This window comes from Psittacula echo (genome assembly GCF_963264785.1).
Source record: "Psittacula echo genome assembly, chromosome: 10".
Lineage (NCBI taxonomy): Eukaryota > Metazoa > Chordata > Aves > Psittaciformes > Psittacidae > Psittacula > Psittacula echo.
This window is the reverse complement of record NC_137741.1, coordinates 3,819,884-3,843,813: the sequence shown is the minus strand read 5'-3', so window position 1 is coordinate 3,843,813 and position 23,930 is coordinate 3,819,884. Positions and strand designations below refer to the sequence as shown.

The window sequence follows — 23,930 nt, the reverse complement described above, 5'->3', positions numbered from 1 at the left end:
CCAGTCTGATTTTTCCAGTGACATAATCTAGCATAAAAATACATTACCTATTTATGTCACTCCTGCTTAGCTTACGAATTCAAACATCCTTCAAAAGTTTGATATCAAATTACAGTATCTTGTCTAATACTCATTCAAAGCAACAACGACTATGCGCAGCAATAATGCCACATCCACTTCAAATATAATCAACAGCAAGGTAAGGAAAGCTTAAAGATATGTTACTGCCTTCTGGTTGTCCCAGGATTCTGTAATTCTGGAAAACAAAATCCAGCCTCTATATTGAGTGTCTTTCAATTCCCTCTTTGATGGCTCCACTATTCTGTTACACTAAGGAACATGCAGCTACCCAGCTTCCCAAATTCTGGCAGCACCAAAATTAAAAGTGTAAGAGTTTGGGAATCACAGCGCTCTCTGTATTCTTAAGGAAGTAACAACACTGAGTATTTACAACATAGAGTATTTGCTTCTAAACTGTATTCTATCTGCATATATATGCCATATATCTACATATTTACACACACAGCAGGCAATTTTAAATCTCAGCAGAGACTATTGAAGAAATTTACCATGAACAGTACAAAAGCTCATCCATGCTCCATTTCACATTGCTTTTGTTTCATACCCTAGTTCTTTAACAGTTTGTAATTTTATTGCTTTGGCTTCTGATGATTCAGAGTTTGTATTATTGGAGTGTCAGGAAGAAAATCAGTAGAAGCTGGCCAGGCAACTCAGTGTGCCTTCCAAAACTGGCCTATTAATTTTCACACTGGCTATGGTCACCATACCCAATGGGCCTGACAGTTTAAGGAATAAAATATAAATAGCAGGCCTGCCTGTGTTGTTAAAGCCAGCCATCTCTAACAGTCTACACAATGGGATAAACACCGTCTGTCTGCAGTCCCCATGTATTTGAAAGCTACGACAAACATTTTACTGCAATGTAAATAACTGACATCAGGGCTGCCAAAGCAGGAGGCAGAAAAATCTATCTCAAAAATCACAGAATCAAAACCATCACCCAACACAAAACAAACCATTAACGGTCACCGAGAGAGCATCAAGATTTTTTAAAAGGAACTATTATAACATTGCTGTCAATAGCTCAGGTTCACCCATTTTTCAGTTACAAAACTACACTTTCTCTAAGGAAGTACGTTTTTGCCCCCCGAAATCTGTTTCAAGTAAGGATCCTATCCTGAATTAGTAATAAGTATCTTGAAACTTACCCTACTGAAAAGCAGCTACTTTTAGATTTGTATGAAGAGACCTAGCAAGTTACTACAAGCACCGTGGCCCAATTAATAAAAGCCTCCTACTCCTCTGGGTCGATTTTACACTTTGACAACTTGAATCTGGGCTCACTATTATTTGCTAAGACTTTTACAGCACCTAGGGAGTGTAAAGGAGATTAAGGGCACAGATACCCTCAAGACTCTACAAAATTATAGCATGGTTTATGAACACCAGAACCAGTGGAATCTTGTTTGTTAGGGCTCTGTGCCTAATGATGGACACGAAGCTTAAGCTGTAAGGTTTGCTTAGGCTGGACACTTACAAAACCTTCCCCTATGGCTGCAACCCTCTCTTCAGGAGTGTATCCATACGATCTTCAGTCAAATCACATCGGAAAAGGACTTTTAAAACCCAGATCCCCCAAAAAAACCCTCTATAAATAACTTATGGGAAGAACTTTAGGGAAGCAATGTTCTGTCAGCAAGTCTAAGGATGACCACCTGAGAGGCAGTAACCTGTGACTCAAGTCAGGTTCATAGCCTTAGAAATGTACGGGCTTCAGCCAGTGTGATGTCTAATGTCTATGCAGTAGAAAACTATTTCAGGTTTTTAATTAGTAAATCTTCACTGAGGGAAAGAAATAACATAAGCATAAGCAACTTAGAACTGTACCTGCAGTCATGCTAACAAGATGGACAGCTTTAAATATACTGGTTTCTGGAAGTGTTCTCTATCAGGATATTTCTGTATGAGTGCTCCAGTCAAACTCGAGCAGTTAATCCCTGCACAGCTGAAACTCACTGCTGCCCTCAGTGATGGATGTGTACAATTAGTCCATCAAAGAATGAACATGTATAAAAACGAAAGAACTGAGACAGAAAAACTGCTTTAACCATGCAGTTTCAAACATCAGCACTGCCTTCTTTAAGAGAATACATGAGTTCTTCTTTTAGCATCAAAGGCCCATTCATGGGAGATCTTAAACTGAGTGTTATCAATCTTATTAAGAGCCTGAAGAGTCCCACATCACTATCTGCCAACACCAGGCCAGGCCTTTCTGGTAACATTTGCATGCATTTTGCTGTTGTGTCTCTCTGTGTGTGTTTGGGGTTTTGATATACTTTTAAACAAAGTAGAGGTGAAAGTGACTGTATCTTCTTGCTAGGACTTCTGCCAGACAGGATAGGAGACTGCACAAAACCCAAGGACTGCCTTCCAGTCAAGAGCCCACCCAAACAAGAACCTGAGCAGTAAATGTCGTAGGTACACCTTGAGGACGGCACACCATCAGGATCTGAGCCTCCTGCTTGATGTTACTAGCAAAAGCAAGGACACATGATCTGAGGGGCACAAATCTCTTTAAAACCGGAACGACATTGTGATTTATGACTTTGTAGTACCTTTAATGTTTATTTAATTAAAATGCACATGAACCACAGGCTGCATGCAGTTAATGGCCATACTCCATGTCTGATCCTCAAAACCTGCACTTCGACTTGCTTACTTGCAAATGCCTTTCTGGCAGAGGGTTCAACACCTCTAGTGCTTGTAGAGCTTCATCCAATGTAAGCCAACATGTACAGATCAAGAAGTGTCTGGAGATCTAACAACCACTTGAAGGAAAGCAGAGCAACTCTTCTTTCATTTATCAGCACTCAAATCATGCATTACATTTAAAGTGAAAGTTGTAGATTTTTGGTTGCATGGGAACCAGCAGCAGCCTATGAATTCTGTGTTCATGAGAAGCAGGTAAGGTGCTACAGGAAACAGACAGGACCTCAAAAAGTACAGTGGTTAGAGCTATCCCTGCCTGAGAGACAGATCTCTCAAATTCAAGTATCTAAAAGATTTATAAAAACCTTTTCATTGAGATTAAACAAACTCTTCTTGCTATACTGGTGAAAACGACTTAGCCCCAAGTGCAGACCACTTATGTGAGCCGACCAGGAAGGCCTGTGTCGTGGTTTAAGCCTGCCAAACAAAAGCAAGTCTGACCACAAAAGTCAAGCATACCTCATCCTAGAATGTTCTCACATTATAAAAGAAGTTCAGAAGTGAGAAAAAGACCTGTTCATTACCATGAAACACAACAGACTACATCCAAAAAGGAATCGCCAATCTGATTTGATTCTATCTGTTCTATTCTATCTAAAGCCTAGTGAGACAGGGCTGCCCATCTTTCCTATGTGGCTTTTCTATGATCGAAATCTGCATAAATAATACACCCCCATTCTTTAATGCTATTTTAGCACAGTCATGGAACTTCTAATGAGCTGAATAACCCTTCCTTCTTGTCACAAAATTTAATGGTATTTATTTTCCTTACTGTGACCAACAGCAGCTCAGCACTTTATTTCACTGATTGTGAAACAAATCTTTATTTCCTGGTGAGATTGTATAAATACATTTTTTTCTGTCAGTGTAAACGACTAACAAAAGAAAAATGCAGTGCTTCACACTATGACTGAAAAAAGAAGTGGTTTGGATCAATTTTATTTTCTAATACTTTTGCCCGACTTCTCCTGAGCCTGAAGAATTTCTAGTAAGTGGCAAGGATCTATTGTAGTGAACTCTGTCCTCCCTCAGGGCAATTCTTTATTCAACCCAGGCCATTAGCAAGGGTAAATCAATGTTATCAGCTCACACACACTGACAGCTTGTGTGGTTCCCACTCCCTCATTCCTCCCTCCACATTATAGTATATTTTTATGCTCTCCAGGGAAATTCAATTAACAGTGTCAGTCTCCTCCTCCCAGTCGATGACTGACACCATCAAGATTCTTTTCACCGCCCATTGACATGTAAGATGTGTCTGCTGATTTCCTGACTCCCAAGTTAACAAGAGAATTACTATCCACTTCTATAAATAACTATGTATGATCTGTGCTGTAAACACAGTGACAGCTATTGAAATCAATCTTTTCTGACCTTATTGATTAGGACACTCAGATATAATAATACTTCACTACTGGCTGAGCAATGTTTTGGGGGTAAAACTCCAAATCAACAACAAAATAAGGCATGTCTATTTGATATTATCTGAGCAATGTTTTGGGGGTAAAACTCCAAATCAACAACAATATAAGGCATGTCTATTTGATGTTATCAAATTTATCTTTCCATTCCCCACTGCAGACTCAACAAGCAGTAAAATGTTATGAACAATCAATGATTAATATTTAGGTGCAATTCATGGCTCATTTAAAAAGAAAATGTCAGAAAATATCTACAGGTGAGAGGCTGGATATAACACCACTTCCCAAACCTGTTTCCAATAATAATTCAGATAACTTTCAAAATAAATGTACCTTTTTCTAGGCTTCATCCAACAACATTATTTCTGTATTTTGAAATAAATCATGAATTTTTCAATAATTAACAAACACTGCAGATTTGAAAATGTCATCACCCTTTTAAAAACACCATTAAGCTTGATCAGCAGCTGAAAGTTTCTAACAGAATACATGTCTGAATATACATCTGAGGCAGCATTCAGTATTTAAAAGCACATGCTATTAGCAATTATGTTCCATATTGACCGAGCTGTGGAGAGCATCAAGCAGAGCACTCATCGTCACAGAGCCCAACTCGGAACCACAATGATGCAACCCTCTCCTCAGATTTCATTAATTTGGTTTCTCTTGAGAACTCATTTTCATGATTACAGATACAAAAGAGAAGTATTTTCTAATGGTTAAAGAGAGAAAGAAACATAATGTTCCATTTGAAAACTCAACCTAATGGAGCATAAAACCCCATTACAAGACACAAAGCACTCTGGCAGCATAGTGACCATGATGAAACAGTAAAAAAGATGCAAATGGCATGCTATCAATTAAAAAATCCCCAATATTTACCATGAACCAAGACACGCTGTACAAACACAGCACTTTGAAAAAGCTCAACACGTAGAAATATCCCATACATATGCACATAATAACTTCATCCTACAGACCTACCAGCTTAGTTGTACTCAGGGAAAACTCAACAGATCTGTGCTCCTTCAAGGCTCAGCCATAACACCACAATACACTGGCTGTGACAACAAAGCTACTTCAATTCTTCCCTCTGTTCTCTGCTAATTGTGTGGGCCCCTTGTAAAAGCTGTTTGTGGGTATGCACTATAAATTGGATGACTGAAAAGGCCCAGGTTAAAAACAACCCTAATGATAATAATGGGTTCCACTACTTCCGTAATGAAGTCATTATCCAGATAATCCAGCATCATTCAAGCATGTTTTCAGCGCTTCTGCAAGACTGCCTATATAAAATCTGATGTCTAAACAGAAGCAGCCACTGCTACACACAGAAAAGTGTAATAGCAGACAGTGCTTGTTACACCAAGGTCATGTATTTACCAGCATATCCTAACACATTCCCAAATCCAAACTGGTGACATTTGAGGGCAACACAGTTCAGGTTAGTCATAAGTTACACAGTAATAATTACAATACCTGTTTCTCCAGAATACGAGAGATCTCTCCCAAAGTCCTGTCCAGAGCAGGAACCTTGCTGTTCCCCAGTGAACAGCTGTCCTGCATTTGGAGGTGCTTTACAAGGTCTTTTGCTAATCGTTGTAACCTTCAATATTAAACAGAAAACAAAGAGCAGTTAAAGGAAAAAAACTCCTGAAAATGCAGACTTTCATCTTTGAAGTCAAACACTGCTAACTGAATTTCAATAAAGCAATCATGAAAATCTGAGTGAAAGTATTAAATTCATCAATACTAAACAGCATGCAAAATATGCAATACAGCAAGGAGATACAGCCAGCTTCAGGTATCTGATATTTCACTGTCTACTTTTTCAGGGAAATGGCGCAGAAATATTGTGAACAGTACAGCCATGAAGATGTGTCTTTATTAGGAACATATTTGTTTCTGTTGTTGTTCAATACAGTTCATTTCCCTATTCTTCCTCCACAGCTCATCCTGCTAGTTTCTGCCATCTTCATTTTCAACATGATTTTATCCTGCTTTTCTTCCATCACTCAACCCTTTCTCCTACTTAGCTGAGTAGTTCACTCTTGCGATGAGTAAGGGAAAAAGAACAGCAGACTACCTGGCTGATTTCTTATAGGCATCATAAAAGAAATGGCTCTTTAGGGTTATTTGAATAAGTGAAAGGTAGTGACTTTGCAGACTACCTCAGAAAGGGCATTTAATTAACAGGGGTCAGTAATGAAACCAAAATGCAGAGGTGGAAGTGATACAGCCACACATGGGTTAGGATTCATTTCAGTTTTACACACCTACCTCTGTGCTATTCACCTATGCTCTCCTGCTAGGCAATGAGGAGAAATGCACAGTTCAAAGGCACCATTCAGCTCATCCTGAAGTATAAAATAAAGCAGTCCAAACACACGCACAGTATATCCTTCTTTACCTTGAATGGGAAGACAGTAGCTAGCTCAGATGTAGACTTCCACATTTGTAGATACATTAAGGGAGATGATTAAAATGCTGAAGTCCCTTAACTGGAGACTGAGAGAAAGAGCCAGGAAGTACACTCAGTACTTCCCATGTATTTGTCAATCATTGCCTTAATATCTGCTACTGGCTGCTCCTAATGACAGGCTCAGTGTTTGGTAGACCTTTGGTTCGATCTTTTCAGCGATTTCTACTGGAAGTGGGACCAAGCTGGTAATTGATCAGTATGAGTGGGAAAAACACTGTTGTGACTAGAAGCAAACACAGCTTTACCGGAAGGAAGAGAGAGGGGAAGGATATTTAATGCTTACCATAAAATGGGAGATGATCAGTGTAAAAGGGCCAGGAAGCATTCACAAAGTGACCACGGAGTAATGACAAAGAGAAAATTACATCAACTACTCTCTGAGAGAAGAGAAAGGATGGAATGCCTGGGGAATGTACCACAATAGTCATATGTAGTAAAAAAATAAGAAGATCAGAATACTCATTTGGGGCAAGAATAGAGTTTCCACTTAATCACAGTAAACAGGTATCCTACACCTCTTTACATATTAAGGGCTTTGTTAAAAGCTTTCAAGAGGCTCTAAAAATACACATATGTTTTTAAAGCACAAATAAGAATAATTTGCAGAATTTTGAGTCTTGGATTTCTTATCATCTGGTCAGCTGCATCCACTGATATTCAGCCAGAATTTTTCTATGACAAGAAAAATAAAGGGAGATTACATCCTGGTGAGATTTTCTGCACTGCTATTTCCTCTGCGGGCAATGAGATTGGAGGAAACCTCTGTCTAATGCAGAAAGCCAGGAGCTAAAATGGGAAACAAAATGAAAAGCCAAAACACAAGTAACTGGAGGACTTGGACAGTAAAACAGATGACCACTAACTCTGCTGAGAGTAAGGAGTGGATTGCAGCACCAGTGGAAAGTCAAATTGCTGCAGTCCAGACAGATGATCTAGCAGAGGATCTCAGGTATCCTCATAGAATGTCATTTACAATGGCGACTGCCTTGGCAATATCCTAATGCATTAAGAACAAAAGAGTTTCTCTCTTTGAAACATCTACCCAAATTCCATGATTAAAGCATATATAAAGCACTAAAAAAACCCCACCACACTGTATTGTAACTTCATCTGATAGAAGACAGCAAGACAGGTTTCCATTTGGCTTCATTTAACATCAGAGGAATGGAATTCAACCAGGATTAACCACAGGGATAAAGAAAGGGACTTTCCTAATCTACATCAGGCATCCGCATGCAAAATGTGTAAGATTTATCAAAACACTACTCAAATAGAAAGTAACCATATTACGTTGTTACTTCTGTTGACAAATTCCTTTTTTTCTCTTCAGTCTGTAAGGATGCTATGTAAGTGACAACTGCCATTGAGATTCTGTCCTCAGTTAAAAATGCTGTACAACAACTTCCCTCTCCAGGAAAAGCTCCAGCTCTCCACTTCTTCCGAAAGGCTGCCTGGACACTTTCACTAAAGCTCAACATTTCTAAGGGTGTGCTCTGCACCACACAGTAACAAGAAGAGTAAATTTTTGGTTCTGCCACATTAAAAATTACCTCTTACATCCCTTTATCCTGCTGCATGTTGGTCCTCTGCCAAAAAAAAAAAGGTAACATTTGCTATGTGATCACAGGGGGAAGGGAAGTAAAAAGTCCCTCCTCCCACCGAGCAAGCCCTGGAGAAATCATTTTAATTTAATACCCTTTATACTGACTTCTTGGCACTGTCAGAGGCATAAGAATAACTTTCTGACTGTTTCAAAGCACTAGAAATCTACACAAGATGACTTGTTCTTGGATATAGAATTTATCATCTCTACCAATGATCTGGAAAGAGAAAACTCTCTGTATATGCTGTTACCCTTGTACACGCTTTGTATGCACTGCAGATTAATAGAGCATGGTATCAACACCTGATCCAGCGACTATGTGGAAATACTGTTGAGTCCAAATCCAGACATTTCAAGACAATTAGTTAATGTTCCTTAGGTCCCTCGATTTGTATTCCTCCAATGCAGGGAATGATAAATAACTGGAAATGTACTGGGCTAAATAAAAGGGAAAGTTAATGTCTTTTTATCCAAAGTTATTGACATCTCATTAAACAAGATTTTAGTACTGCCACAAACAGACACTTCAGAATGCAGAAGAAATACCAGAAAGGACCTGGTCTTGGAATGTTACCATAATGTCAACTCTAAATAAATATTCAGCAAATACAAATATATATAAATACAAATACTTTATCTTATCTGTTTGCACTGCCAATGGGAAAGTGAGGAATATTCATATTAAAGGTTTATATAGCAAATATATAAACAAAATTAAAGTGGTGTCTGAAGTAAGGTTCTCTTTTTCGAGTGGGCTAAATATTTTTAGGTGGTTTAATATATTTTATAGGCTAAGGGGAAAAGATCTGTTTATATTTATAGCCCGCATTTCATCTCTAGAAAAAAAAGCCTTGAAATAGTAACATCAATGTATTTCAGCACTTCGACATTAAAATCCATGATTTCTTGGCTGTACACCGAATGTATGGAAGGAAGGATTAGTCCGACTGGGCAGAGTGCTGGATTCTGTGCAGTTCCTGTATGGAAGGAGCTGTTTCTCCTCCTGCACGTTCCTGCCGAGAGCGGCCAGATGCCAGCTGGACACACAGTCCCGATTCTTCCCCATGCAGCCTGTGCCTGGGGAGAACTGGGGAAGTCTGTGGCAGTTCCTGCCCAGCCCGAACCAGAGTTATGCTGTATCCCCTAATGCAACGTGCGGCTCCCACAGCATTCCCTACTGCCTGACTCCCCACAGCCAAACAAACCCAGTGGCAGACGTGGCACACTCCCATTGCTCTAGCCACGCAATGGAAAACACCATTCTGCACCTTGACACAGTCCCAAACACTGCTAGACATTAAACATCTCCATCTGCAGCTTCACACACCTTCTTTAGCTTGGGAAATGGAAGCTCGGTGAAAAATGATGACAAATTCTGCATTTATTTAATTGAATTCCTATATCTGCAATTCTCTGCAGATGAAACCTACCGTTCACCCAATTGTGAAGCACTGCTTCATCTTTATGAAGTTTAACTATTTTACTTACACTCCAGCTCTCCAATAGTTCACACAGCTGTTTGGAAACTGTATTTTGCACAAATACTTCCAGCTTCAGATTTTTTTCCAGTTATCAGTATTTTGGTACAGTATCTTATGACTGGCCTAGCTGGACCTTAGCCTACTACACCAAAAAACCCGAAAAGGTTAAGTTTATCTTGGAAAGGCACTGATATACCATAAGGAAAATAAGAAAAAGCTGTACTGTTAAATGCAGTTAGTTTGAGGCTCTGCAAGAACAAACCCCACACCACATTCCCATCTTCTCTCCAGCAGACTCTTACAGGATATAATTTTTCATTTCCTAACTCTCCTCTTCTTGCGCTGCAGTCCTTTTTCAGGATAATGGTTCCTATTTCCACACTATCTGGTATCTCTTTACATAGTTTAAAAAAAGGGTAAGGAAAAAAATACACACATATGGAAAAAGAACCCCAATCCCTTACTGCATGAGGGGAGACTGGCTAAGGTTTTAGACTAGGGGGTTAATTTATTCCCGTAGTTTCCCTGCTTGTATTAAAGGACAACAACTACACTTTGCCTCCTGCCGATTGCTTTAACACTGAAATATATGACCTTTGGATTAGAAGATACTACACAGATGTAAATTACACTCTAACTTTGTGAAAACATTTTCCTTCCCTTTTAAAAATGCTCTAATGCAAACAAGAAGAGTGATCACCACCACACCTTTTGATAGGCCAACTTAACAGACTGGACACTAAATAATGACCCAGAGATCAGTCCCCAGAGAATGCTGATTAATAGTACAAACCCATTGAGAGTCCACCAGCATTTAACAAATTACCTAAGTGCTACCAGTAACCAACCAGTTGATGAAGAGTAGACAGAGGCCAGGAGCAACTGCTGCTACCAGGTGAGAACATCCATGGCCCTCTTCCCTGGAAGTCCCTCCTGCCACATGAAATAGTTCAGAGACTGAAACACCTACCAAATAAGGCAGTATTTGGAATTATTCTGCCCTTAAGGGACACAATTTAACAGATACTAAAAAGAAAGAAATCTGTTCCAGACATCATCTAAAACTCTTGGTTTTAAAAAAGAGCTACTTTGAGCTGTTTACAATCCCACTCAGAAACCAGATGCAGCACTCTGAAACTGAAAAGGGTACACATACCACGTCTATCAAAGCAGGATAAACCCTGTCTGCTTATTTCTATTAGTGTATTACCAATGTAAAGCTTGGGAAGCTCTTGGATCAGTGCTTCCTTAGTGCAAAAGGTTTTATAAATCTTCAAACCTTAAAATAATAACAACTACTGAAACAATCTATCAGCTCCAGCAGGAAACCAGTGGTCTCATAATACTAAGGTGGCTTAATCTTAAAGGTGATCTAAAAAGGCTTTTTACCTGCCAAAGACTAATTCTGGGTTCTGTCTTTCTTCTGTAACAACTGACAACATGACTACCGAAATCAGATAAGAAATTGCATTCCATAAATGGTTTTAGTTGTTTAGAAGACACATTTGGGGGGTGGAAAGAGGAACGAGTAAAGAAATGTGGCATAAGCAAGCAGGCATAAAACAAAGCTATAAACTATTTCATTCTAAGATACATTTGCTCGTGTTAAGCAAATAAATAAACCTACCAATTGTGTCACATTTTAGATGGGAGAAAAAAAACAAACCCAAGAACAAACCCACAAAACTTTTCATTTTTAAATTCCACAGAGCACTAAGTTAAAAAGTATTTTGTATTTGTTAGTAGCCTTTCATTCCAATCTGAACTCCTTCTTCAGGATAAACAGAAAGGAATTCTGTTTGGTTTGACACAGAGAACACATTTCACACTCTCAGTTTTTAACCCCTTCATTCTGTGATACGACTTTTCTGAATAACTTTACGGCTCCTGAGAGCTTTCAAGACTCCCAGTACTAGCAAGAGTTTGCTCTCTTGGTTAGCAATGTACAGCAATACTTAATATTAGCCCACAGTACAGTACACTGCGTTATGGCTAAAAAGGCAACAGTCAATTTTCATAGCTTCTCAACATAATAGTATTTTAGTGGAGATCTACTACTGGTTGTTTCTTTCAGCTGATTCTTCTTCCTGCTGTTCCTGGTTAAGCAGGATCCTCTATGCAGTTCTGTTAAAAAGATGTTAATTTTTCCTGTGTTAGGAATGTGTTTTTTGATGTAAACAGATATGGTCTGGGCTAAAACTCTTGTCTCATAAAGTATCTTGCCCTCCCATACTTCCCTTACAGAAAGAGATAAAGCTTCCCTTCTCTGTCTTCCTTCCCTTTCCAGCCCACGCGGCAGGTAAAAAGGTGTGTAATTTTGGAAATAACAGTAACTGTGATATCTGACTATGTTTTGAAAACTTAGATGTAAGCACCTGCTAGAGCACCAGGGTTCTACATGATGACTGTAAAAGAAATCTCCCAGATCTGTGATGACAGTGAGCTACACAATGGCCATCACACTAGTTCACATCTGAAAGGACACAGCCCTAACAAAGGCAATAATAAAGAAAATAAGACAGCAGATAAACCAGAAGATTCTGCCTGAAAGCATTTTGTTAAGTAAGAAGAAATGAAAACTTCAAATCCAGGATCAGTCAAGGGATTAAAAAAATAATTAAAAGAATAAAAATAAATAAATCTGCGTCTCTGCTGTACTGCAACTGAAACACAAGTGACCACATCACTGAGTACCAGAAGGCAAAAAGAAACTAAAGTGGAAGCACTACAAGTTACCAGTGGGTCAGAGTCACTCAAACACACATATTTCTGCTTTCTGGCAACTAGACCCTGATTTTTTATAGTCCAGTAGCAAAGAAAAGCAAAACACAGAAGTTACAAATCCAGAAGAAGTCTGAATCTGCCACGAAATTAATCTTGAAAATTGAAGTGAGAAATGAAGCCAAGAACAGAACCTTCTCCGCAGCGTGTTTATGCAGGTGTGCCATCTGGTGGAGAGGTTTCACCCTCCCATGTCAAACCTCAATGATGGATTCTTATTATTTTGAAAGACAGACTAAGATTCAGAGGCAGTTTTTCAAGCTGTTGAAAAGCCCATGTAAAGGACACTGTGTTACAACCAAGCAGGGCAAACAGCAAGGATCTGAACATCTTAATTCAACAGCAACTTCTAAAAAATGCTCTCAATTATATCAGCAATTTATGAGTGACAGGAGCAGCCACAAAACATACGGGATCTGGTACAAGTTATTACCTCCGTCTGAAGACAAATATCCCCCTCTAGAAGCCACCATAATTTTAGAGTAAAGGTTTCTGAATCCAACTGTTGAGACACCACAGCCTCTTGACTGACCTGCTACAGACTTCATGAGCACAAGAAAGGCAAACCATCTGCCTACCCTCCTGTTGAACAGCAGACTATAAATGGATGTTTCAGGAAAATTAGCAATAGGGCAAGCATAATCCTCTTTACTAATCTTTCTTTGCTCATTTTCACCTTAGGAATCTCTTGGGCTGGATGTAGTTTCCTAGAACTGCAGGTGAACTGTTAGCATCTGTGTGGTTTTGGTCAGTGAGTTCCATACATCTCACTGTGTACTGCATTAAGAACCACCGTCTGGTTTCTTTTGAACCTGTGACCATGTTCATTCTGTGCTCCCTCATTCTGGTACCACAAGGGACAGCAAAGAATCAACAGCCATCTTTTCCATGTCATTTATGACCTCATAGATCTCTGTAACATATGCTCCCATTATCACATTTTTCTCCAGCATAAGTATTAGTTTACTTAATACCTGATACAGAGGTTATATTAGAAATCATTACCAATTTCCATTCCTGCCTTCTCTGCACCTTTAACAATTCTAACATATCCTTTATGAGACAAAGAACCAGAACTGCACATAGTGTTTAAAAGACGTAATGACCCAGGCATAAAGACATCCTTTGTTCTGTTTTTGCTCCTTTCTGAAGAATTTAAAAAATGGATATCCTTTAACTGCTGAAAGTACTGAACTGTATTCTCCTGGAAGTACCTATCACTTCTGCAAGTTCAAAGCCCACACTTTGTATGCAAAGATACATTTGAGTTATGCCCTCCCTGTCCATTGTGTAGCCCTTAATAACACCAGGTTTCACCTGCCTGCCATGCTACTGCTGAGTCACTCTCTTCAAAGTTATTATTCAGTATCAGCTCTTGCCTCTACTATCCTGAATATCTCTGCATCATCATCAAACTGTGTTACCTCACTGCTTGCCCTCTTCTTCCAAGTAACTTGTGGGTATGCTTGAACATCGTATGAATGCAGAAATCTACAGGTAACCTCCCCATTCTGCAAGGACAGATCATACGCTCCACTTCTTTTCAGTTTTTTAACTGGTTTCCACTTACGCTACAGCTATACAGTCTCTTTTAAAATCATTGGTGATAGACATTATCAAAAGCTTTTTGGGAATCCAAATATTCTGCATCTTTTGCCAAACAGGTCCAATGGAATCAGAATGCAATCAGATATGCAATTTTCAAATTAGGAAAGAGGAATTTTTCAGTAATAACAGGTCTTGTTTTAACATTACCATGCAACTGTTTTCATCTGTGCCTTATCCTAGACAATAAAACGGTGTGTTCTTTAAAAAACTCAGTGCCAGATTAACACATCTGTGTATTAAAGTATCTGTGCTTTCACCGTATGAACCTTTGTTTCTGACTTCTGGCCAAACAAAGATTTTCAGTCCCCAGATTCTGGTGCTAAATTTTCACCACCAGTCTTGGAAGTACAAAGCTGACACCTGCTTGTTTCCAGGTAAGAAAAGGATGAGTGTATGGTCTCTTAACTATTGCATCTTATATGGTTTAAAATATACAGTGTCTGCAGAAAAAATTGCATTTGTGAGGTCTGACCTTTTGTATTCGGAACTTTGCTGTAATTCAAGACAGGAGTATGCCCTGTACTGAGTGGGAACCTTACCGCACCTGCTCCACTGGAAATTTCAGATGCACTTCTGCTACAGACAGGAGAAAAATGGCTATGTCTAAGATCTATAAAGTTAAATGCTTACTTGGCTTTAAATGGGGAATCAGAGACAGCATTTTTTGCTTCCATCAAACTCTCATATTCCTTCGCCCTGGAGGAAAAAACATTCATTATTATTGACTATTGTCTAAAGAGCACAGTATTTGTACCAGAAAGATAATTCTAACCTTTGGGGTTTTCTTATTTCATACTAACACACAGCATTTCTGTCAATTCTGCCCTGTCGTAATCCATACTGATGCTTAACTATTGGCCATTAATGATTTATGGCTAATACTATTATTTCAGAATAACATCAGTACACAAATGCTGCATTTAAGCTGACTTCCCAAATGGCAGAAAATGCTACAAGTGATAAAAACAACTGAAGTAACCTACTGCTGATTATAAAATTACCACATTTAGACATTCAGTTCAGACCAGAAATTATGCATCACAGAGATTATAAGTAACATATAAATCATTCATTATATTTACAGGTACAGGGGCATTTTTAATGCAACTAATGACTGTACTGTAACGTAAAGAACCTTGCTAGGCATAAAGCACAATACCCCCAGGAATGACCATTCTACTGCTGGAAACAAAACACAGAACTCTTTAGCCCCCTAAAAGTATTATTTACACTGGCCTTATGCCAAAAAGCAGGAAGAGGGAGACAAGGCTTTTTATCACTGCTTGGTTTGATTCCAGCCAGCCTGTGCCAACAGGTGAAAATCACGACCAGCTCATCCACCAAACCAGGATTCACAGTGGTAACACCATAACCTTTCTTTAACAACATACACACACAAAGGAAAATGAATCCAGGCACTACACTGATGCAGAAAAATCAGTTCTCAGAGACAGAGCCCTGTGATGAAGCAGCATCCAGCAGGCACTAAAATCATTTAACTGTTCAAAACATTTGATCCATTAAAATTGCTCTTTCCATTATGATTTTGAAACAAAGACTTCACAGACGCAAAACCCATCTCTGGGGACCTAGGGGAGATCCGCTGCTCAAGCCTCTTGAGGTTGTGTTCTCAGATGAACAAGGGACAACATCCTTCATGGCTTGGAATACTCTGCACAAAAGCCTGTACACACACCTAAAGGACACTGAACTGGCATGCCAGGTACATCGGTGATAACGTTCAGGATCTCTATGTCTCTAAGACCAAGAGCACCCATGACAAGTTCCAGAGCAAAGTGCCAAAACCCCCTCAGGACACAAGTAGAAGAAAAGGCTGCCCCAGGGAAATTTTCATGCATAAAAATGGTCTCTGCTATTAATGATCAAGGTATTCTGCATATTAACTGCTGTCAGTTGACATTCTTGTCAACTCTACCAATGTCCAATATGTTTTTCTAATCTAAGATTCTGACAATGTCCTCCAGTGGAAAACGTGTTTATTGCTGCACTGCAAAGAAAACAGTTTAAAGACTTAAAGCCTATTATTTCTCTCAGATACACATACTAAATGATTCTTTGTATTTTTTGTTCACCCAAGTGGATCAAGTTATCCAAAGCTATCCAAATTTCCCTTTGGCTTGCTTAACCTATACAACTTATGCTACATGCAAATATTGTTACATTACCACTAGCTCTGATTTGTGGATCATTAATAAAGCTATTAATCACAACTGAATTTAGTATTAAACATGAAGGTGAGATTCCTTTATTAACCTTGTGCCTTCTTTCCTGCCTTTTAGCCAGAAACAACACATTTCAGCTTTGAGTTTTGTACAGACAAGTCAGTCAAACATGAATAATCACTTAAAATATCTGTTATTAAATGAACATGACTGGAGTGCTATAAATCCATTGCACAGCACATCCTAAATGTATATACATGCTAGCTGTTAACTACCCCTCTATTGCTTGAGGTAAGCTTTCATCAAGCCTCCTTTTGCCACATGGGTACCAAAGTATTCTTCTGCTAGCAGCACATCCATGTTAGCCTGAGATAATTTACTTAGCTATCTATCAGTCATTACTATAGCACCAGTTTAATGGCTAAGGGTTATAAATATAATTAATAAGACTAACAAAACTTCTCAACGTATCTAATAACCCATTGATCACAATTTGTCCCCTCATTCACCTTTGCCCTTCACTGCTTTGATACTGTAATAGTGATTTAAGGTCTGGAAACTCAGGAGTGCAACAGGAATCTATCTGGATGCAGTTATGTTTTTTTTCAAGTTTCACAGCTTCCTAGAAACCAAAATGCATGTATCATTTCAGGGCTTGAGGTATAAGGGAGTTTGTTATATCTATAGCTTTTTCTAGAGAAGAGGAATATTGCAAGTATGTACTAAACCATAGTTTGCAGATAATACACTAACACCTAGGAAACTCTGTGACTAATCAACATCAAATACTCTTCACCTTCAAATGATCCAAAATAAAGTACCGTAACCATATATTCCACTTAAGTTCTGAATGGATTTTGAGCAGTAAACTCCCTACCATCTGGTGGTAGTACTGTTCAGGCTGCTGGGCAGAAACACAGTAGATGTTACTTAAATTATCTTATTTAGTATTTCATATTGTAACTGAGGTTATTGCTTTAATTGCTTTAGCCACATAACTTAAGATAATCCCCTTTCATTTTCTGAACATGAAAAACAAGCTTACCTGCAGGATCCAGGCATATGGCTATTACTGTTACTCAAGTGTCAATTTTAGTAACTGTAGAAGACTGGCAAGACTTGCATGGCTAAAATTAATTTGCAAAATGGATTCCACCAACCCCCCCATCCATTTTTTGTTTGCAATTCTATGGAAGAACCTTTGCTTCATACTGCTACTGGATACTTGTATTAGTAAGTCTTTTGCGTTAACATTAGAAAACTCATGGTGAAATCTTCAATTTAACTCTCAGTTATCTTTTAGGACAGTAATGCCATTGAAAGTTTAGTCACCCGTTAAAACTAAACCCAAGCTTAATGAACACGAATGTCATGTCTTGCTGATATAACTCCTCTTAGATTTTGAAACTTTCACTGTATTTTTCAACAGTGTATCACCTTTGCAAAATGATGCCCCTTTATTGCTGTTTTAATTACAATTCTTGATGACGAATATGCTGACTCACCCAGCAGCCTGACACATGGGAATTCAAAATGTTCTGGAAAGTTTTAACTATCAGTGCCAATAAATTATGATTTGAGATCTATTTCTAGGTCTGACAAATCTTTGACCAAATTCAACAGAAGCAGCTGTTGAGAAAGAACTAAAGTCGGACCCAATATCTGCATTAAATCAACAGGTAATATGAATAACTCTTATCTCGAGCAATCAGAAACTGGAAGAATATGTTATCCAGTTTTGACACCATGTTCTAATGTGGTACTCAGTGGATTTGGTCATCCAAAGAGGAAAACAATCAGAAACAGTAACGCATTGTCAAAGCATTGTGGTTTTGAAGACTAACATGTTGTTATTAGCACTGTTAGGAGTTAATAAAATATCCTGCTTTACTGTAGCTCTAAAAATCCATTCAGGTGCTTTTCTCTTATTTGTAACCCTTCTTGCTTAAAAACAAGACAGAGAACATAAGTAACAATGATTCTTACCTTCTGAGAAGTATTTTTAGAGATAAGGGCAAAAATAAGTTACAATATTCAGCTAAATATTAACCTCAGCTGTGGACTATTCAGCTATAAAGACTGACACTGCCGGTTCATGATATAATGATGTCCTGCATATCATACTGATTTGCAGATGTCACTTTTTAGACTAATAACAAATCGCAGGTCTGACAACTCACTTTCCATTTTAAGATATTTTTAACTTTCTTTTTGTTGTGACAGGCAACAAAAAATGATTAAATTTAGTCCTAGGATTTGACACTACAGCAGGCTGCCTTCTATTTGTTGATTACTATCGATTTTCTTTGATACTTCATTTAAAAATCAATAGCTAGAAAGAAAAATAGGCATGGTTTACACAAATTTAAACATGCTATTGTATGCTAGAAGAGGCTACAGTTTTGGCAGGGCACTGGCATTCAATTATGAGAAAAGCTCTTAACAGGTGAAACCAAGGGCTCCAGATCGATATCCAGTTTTCTTTCTCAATCAGAGAAAGTGGCCATAAATTAGGCTCATCAGTGTTATTTTCAAGACACTCCCAAAGCAAATAATTTTCCACTTTTTTCAGCTTTCCACTGCACTCAGACTAAAGGACAAAACGTAAAGTTTAGAACAAAATGTAAAGAAAAAATAAACTGAACAGAAATTGGTACTACCTGGAGTTCATCCGTGCCTTTAGCTTCTTGGCTTTCTTTTTAGTCTTTTGTTTCTCCTCTCCATCTTTTAATGGTTCCACAGGAACAGAACTCTCAATCACAATATCCACAATGTACTTTTTTAATGAGAGGTGCTCCTGTAGGAAAAATTGAAATGATATTTGATCTAACAGTATGTGACTGTATGTGATCTTACAGTATGTGATCTTACAGTATGGATCACCTTCCCAGGAAACAACAGTGGTAAATATTTAACGAAAGGTTAAGAAAATGATAAAAAACTTTAAACTAAATTTTAAACTATTTCACACTGTAGAGAACACAAAATGGGTATTCTGGAGAATAAGTAGAGAGAGAAGAATAATATTGCCCCTCATGTACAAGAAACTATTACCTAATGACCATGAACTCCACGCTGACATACTCTCTCTTCTCCAAGCTGCCATTTACAGCTATGCTGTAAAATGCTGTTTACAGCCAATGCCCTGCCCTACCAAAATAACTCATTACATTAAATGAACTAACCCTGGTTTGTGATTTTAACTCTTCATGTAAATCTAAACCTGTCTTAACTTTTGATTAAAATCCACTGGAAGTATTCACTACTTAGAATGGTACCATTTATTGATGGGAATACTACTTCCCTCACATTAACCAATTTGCATTTAGGTAAGATAGTGGTAAAATCTCAGTTGCCCACAGAAGAAACACTTTAATTATGAAATAGTTTGGTTTTGACATGATGGCATGCAAGCAAAGGGAAGGTGATCACAGCATGTGAGTGTAAATAAATGCTTTTCTTCAAGCTTTAAAAAAAGAAAGTAATAAGAACTTCTCTATTTCCTCAGAACTTCCACATTTACAAACCACCCCAGTACGGTTCAAGGTCTACATACTTATCATTTACAGACAAATAATCAACAAAGCTATTCTCCTAAAGCTGTTTCCAATTTTGATTGACCTACACTGTCCACGAACAGACATGTAAGCGCCCATAACAATTCCAGTGACCAGCGGACTATCCAGAAACTGTATATGTCGTCCTCCGCCCCTCAAACCAACCATGTTGAACACTTGATGAACTATAGGTAATCACTGCTTTGCAAGATAATTTCTACTTGAAAATGATTAGTGCCACGATCAGTTGTGGTTATTCCTTCCTTTTTGGTAAAGGATCCTGACAACGCAAAGTAAAAGGTGAAGTATTAAAAAATGTATAGACAATATTTTTCAGAAAACAAACTATAATTTCTCTCACTGATTCAGGAATGATTCACTGATGCCTGCTGAAAACAAAATAAATCTCTATGAAATTTCCTGGAAAATGACCATTTGGTTTTTGTAAAGCATCACTGCATGATCCAACCCAGCAACATATATTTGGTCAAAATAGTAATTGAAATTTCTGTTTTAAATCATATGAATGCAAAATGAATACTGAGTATTAGACATAAGAAATCAAGCATAACAATCTAAGCAAATTCTAAATGTAACACTGGCTTTAGCTTTGCTATGCTGCTGACCCCGTATAACCCCCAGTACAGCCAGTTTTTCCTCAATGTATTGTCCAAGTGATCAAACCATGGATGTTGCTATCTCCACATGTAATGTAATTCTTACAGATTTTACATGCATTACCCCCCTCCCTTTTAATACTACCCTTGTAACTTCAGCATGATGTGCTTAAAGGAGAACTTAAGGTATCTCACAAGGCTGTCACCTTTGAGCATGACTCAGTAGTACAAGACTAGCAAACTGGTTTTTGATGAGTTAGTTCTTAACCAATCAGTAGTAGCACAGAACATAAAGCATCTCAGTTCAGGTTAAGAAACCCCAGTTCATTTTTGTCTCCTTTGAGATGTATCCCTCAACACCCACTTAAAAATAGCTTTTCCCTTAACCTCTCTTTATGAAAACAGAAACCTGCTCATAAGGCTGAAACTACACAGGGAACTGATGGGTTTGAATTTTCCCATGCTAAGAAAGAAAGGACTTCCTCAGAACACACTGATACTGCTCCTGCTTTGCTACCAAGCTACTCAACCTGTGTGGATGCTCAGCTATTAAACAAAATATATTCGTTACTTCAGTGGGATTTCATAGGTACATACTTGCTTTCCAAACTGAACTAGTATACTTTACCACTGTCATTTACCTCACGTCTTATGAGCAAGATGAAGCACTTGTAACATGTAAAACTAACAATGACTATTACTATAGCTCTACATCTTTCTATAGCTCTACATCTTTGTTCAACTTTGAAACTGGTTTTTTGGTTCATGAGATCTTCAAACCATTTCCTACATCCTTCAATGTGACAGCAGAACAAAATGAAGGTAACACTGCACTTGGAAATGGCCACGGCCTTACAAAAGGGGCAGAACATCTCCATCCAGACACAGTCTGCAGTCCTCCTGCTGCACTGCAACAAGCAAACATGGTATCAGACTTCTGCCTGTGAGGAGCGAGACAAAGCCTTGTGTGCCCCTGAGCAGCCATTCATGGCTTAGCAGATGACTTGAAGAGAACTACAGGGTTCAACAAGCACACTCATTTATCACGCTGTGAGGGCTGAAAGAGCTCTCCCTGTCAACAGCATGCAGGATCGTTACAAACCACTCTGTTCACATGAACTCAGGCACCTCCATGGACGATGTTTCTCAGAGTTCTCAGCTTTCACGTGTGGCAGTCTGGATTAATATCAGACTTCATACATGCAGCTCATTAAAGCAAGACTACCTTACTTGTAAAGTAATAATACCTTGTGTCACAAAAACAATCACTTTTTGAAGGTACAGATCAAAGTGCAGGATTATCGCAGTGTGCAGATCGACATCATTCAGGTGTGAAACCAGTATAACTAATAGCTCAGCATCGAATGACAACTGACATCTGAAGAGAGCTGCTGCTAGACTATGCTTCAGAGCAGGCTAGAAATATTTATTCCCATGTTTTATTAAGCTCCTTCCAGTTATCTGAAAAAACAAAGGTGTTTAAATCCACTGAGTCACACTCTAGTACAGTATGTCCAATTCTTTCAATAATCAAATTCATGACTCACTTGAGCTGCGTGACGAGTTGCACAGGTTATTATACCATAAAAGTAATTGCCATAAGTGTATGAAAGTGAGTGAAGCCAGTGCAGTGTGTAGAAAGCAAACTTTTATCATCTTCTGAATGTTTTGATTTAGGCAATAATGAAACTATTCAGTTTCAGGGGTTTTTCTTGCTAATAAAGGTAATGCAGAATAACCAGTTAATCCAGCCACTTCTTCCTGAAAGCATTTATTTATTATTATTTTGATAGAAATATATGTTAAATGGAATAAGTAATTCTGAGACTAATTTAAGCTCTCCATAGAGGAATTCAGGGTTTGTCTCTATGACAATGTAAAGGAGCATTTCTTCACATTGATTCTTTGCTATGTTGAGCACATTCTGACTCCAAACCCTCAGATACTAGTGAGCCACTGCATCTTTGGACAAGACATTATTAATAAAGGCTTTTCGAAAGAAAGCTTCTGTAATTAAGATCTGTATTCACACCTACCAAAAATGTTCATTGCAGTTTCAGTTTCTACACCACCAATGTCAGTTTTAGCTGTGCAATTTCTCTAAAGCTTTGTTTAAAGATTTATGTATAATATAACAGTTTTGCTGATCTTGTGCTAACAGAGTATTTTGTATCTCAGCATTAAAACAGAACCAGCCACGATGGTCATTAAGTATTAGATTTCTGCCCTCATTTTTCACACTTGATAACTCATCCTCTAAATTAGACAGCTGAGATCAACTATGACTATGTCACAAATAAGGTCTCAGCTTTCAGAGAGATGCCAGAATCCATGCGATAAAGTCTGTCCTGTGCTGTGATGTGCAGCTGCAAAATACGGAAACAGGCACTGCTGATTTCTTCATGGTCATCTGCACATATTCTTCTATATATACTCACATGGTGGTGGCTCAATGATGCATTAGAGTAGACGCAGTCAACAAAACTACAGGTTGTTTTACCTGTTTAAAACTTAAGTAACCTGGTAAACTTAAGTAACCTGGTTAACTTACCAGGTTAACTTAAGTAACCTGGTAAATGCATACGATTTTCTATTTAATGGCATTCTATACGGACACATGTTATTTGATAAAGCCATACAGACCTCTAAGCATTTCTGTATAACACTGATGCAAGTTTTAAAACAACCAAAATAAGTTTCCTGTAAAAGTTTCAATGCCTGATTTCCAAGCAAGGTGAAAAAACCTAACAGTAAATGCACATGTAAAGCTGCAGCCACCACAAAGCAGACATGACAGAAATTAGATTATTTACCAAAAATGTCTTTGCTTTTCCTCTCTGCTCCCTCCAACTGGTTCTTTTAGTAACTGAGAATCCTGAAACTTCCGAAATGCAACGGATGGGCCTTGTCCACAAACTACATGAGAAATCAAGTTGCCAAAATCATTAAAGCTAAAACCATGAAGGTCACCCATGAAGTCACATTCTCAGTGGTTATTGCCTATCCCCATCCAACTGCTTGAAACGGAAACACTCGTCAGCTTGTTTCGTATCTTGAAGTTTACAATTTTAGATGAGCACTTCTAGAACCAAGAACTAAAACTTGGTTCTAGGCACTTCTTAGAACCAAGTTTTTCTCTATGCACTGAACGACACCCCTTTTTCTTACATGACATGTTTATATTATAAAGATTACAGAATTATTCTCCATATTCTCTCAAATAAGGAAATTTTTCAGACTCCAGAACAAATATATTAGCAAAACTTTTCCATTAAAAGTGTAGCGAATACTACAAAATGCTGAAATGCTATCTATACAGGTTAGTACTGTCCATTGCAGTCTGCATGAGGAAAACCATACCAGAAACTGGACTATGAACATTAGTAATCTATATAAAATACAGCAGC

General features: G+C 38.2%; 1 protein-coding gene across 3 annotated transcripts in view; it reads right to left on the bottom strand.

The window, feature by feature from the left end:
- Positions 1-23,930, bottom strand: part of SCAPER (S-phase cyclin A associated protein in the ER) — a gene marked incomplete at its 3' end in the record, with an annotated part of 134,504 nt that overhangs the window by 65,674 nt on the left and 44,900 nt on the right. For all 3 annotated transcript variants that reach the window (XM_080626273.1, XM_080626271.1, XM_080626272.1), the window contains exons 17-19: positions 19,010-19,146; positions 14,797-14,862; positions 5,691-5,817 (exon numbers count right to left, since the gene is read on the bottom strand). In XM_080626273.1, the coding sequence (XP_080482399.1) occupies positions 5,691-5,817; positions 14,797-14,862; positions 19,010-19,146 (330 nt within the window). The remainder of the gene's footprint in view (positions 1-5,690; positions 5,818-14,796; positions 14,863-19,009; positions 19,147-23,930) is intronic.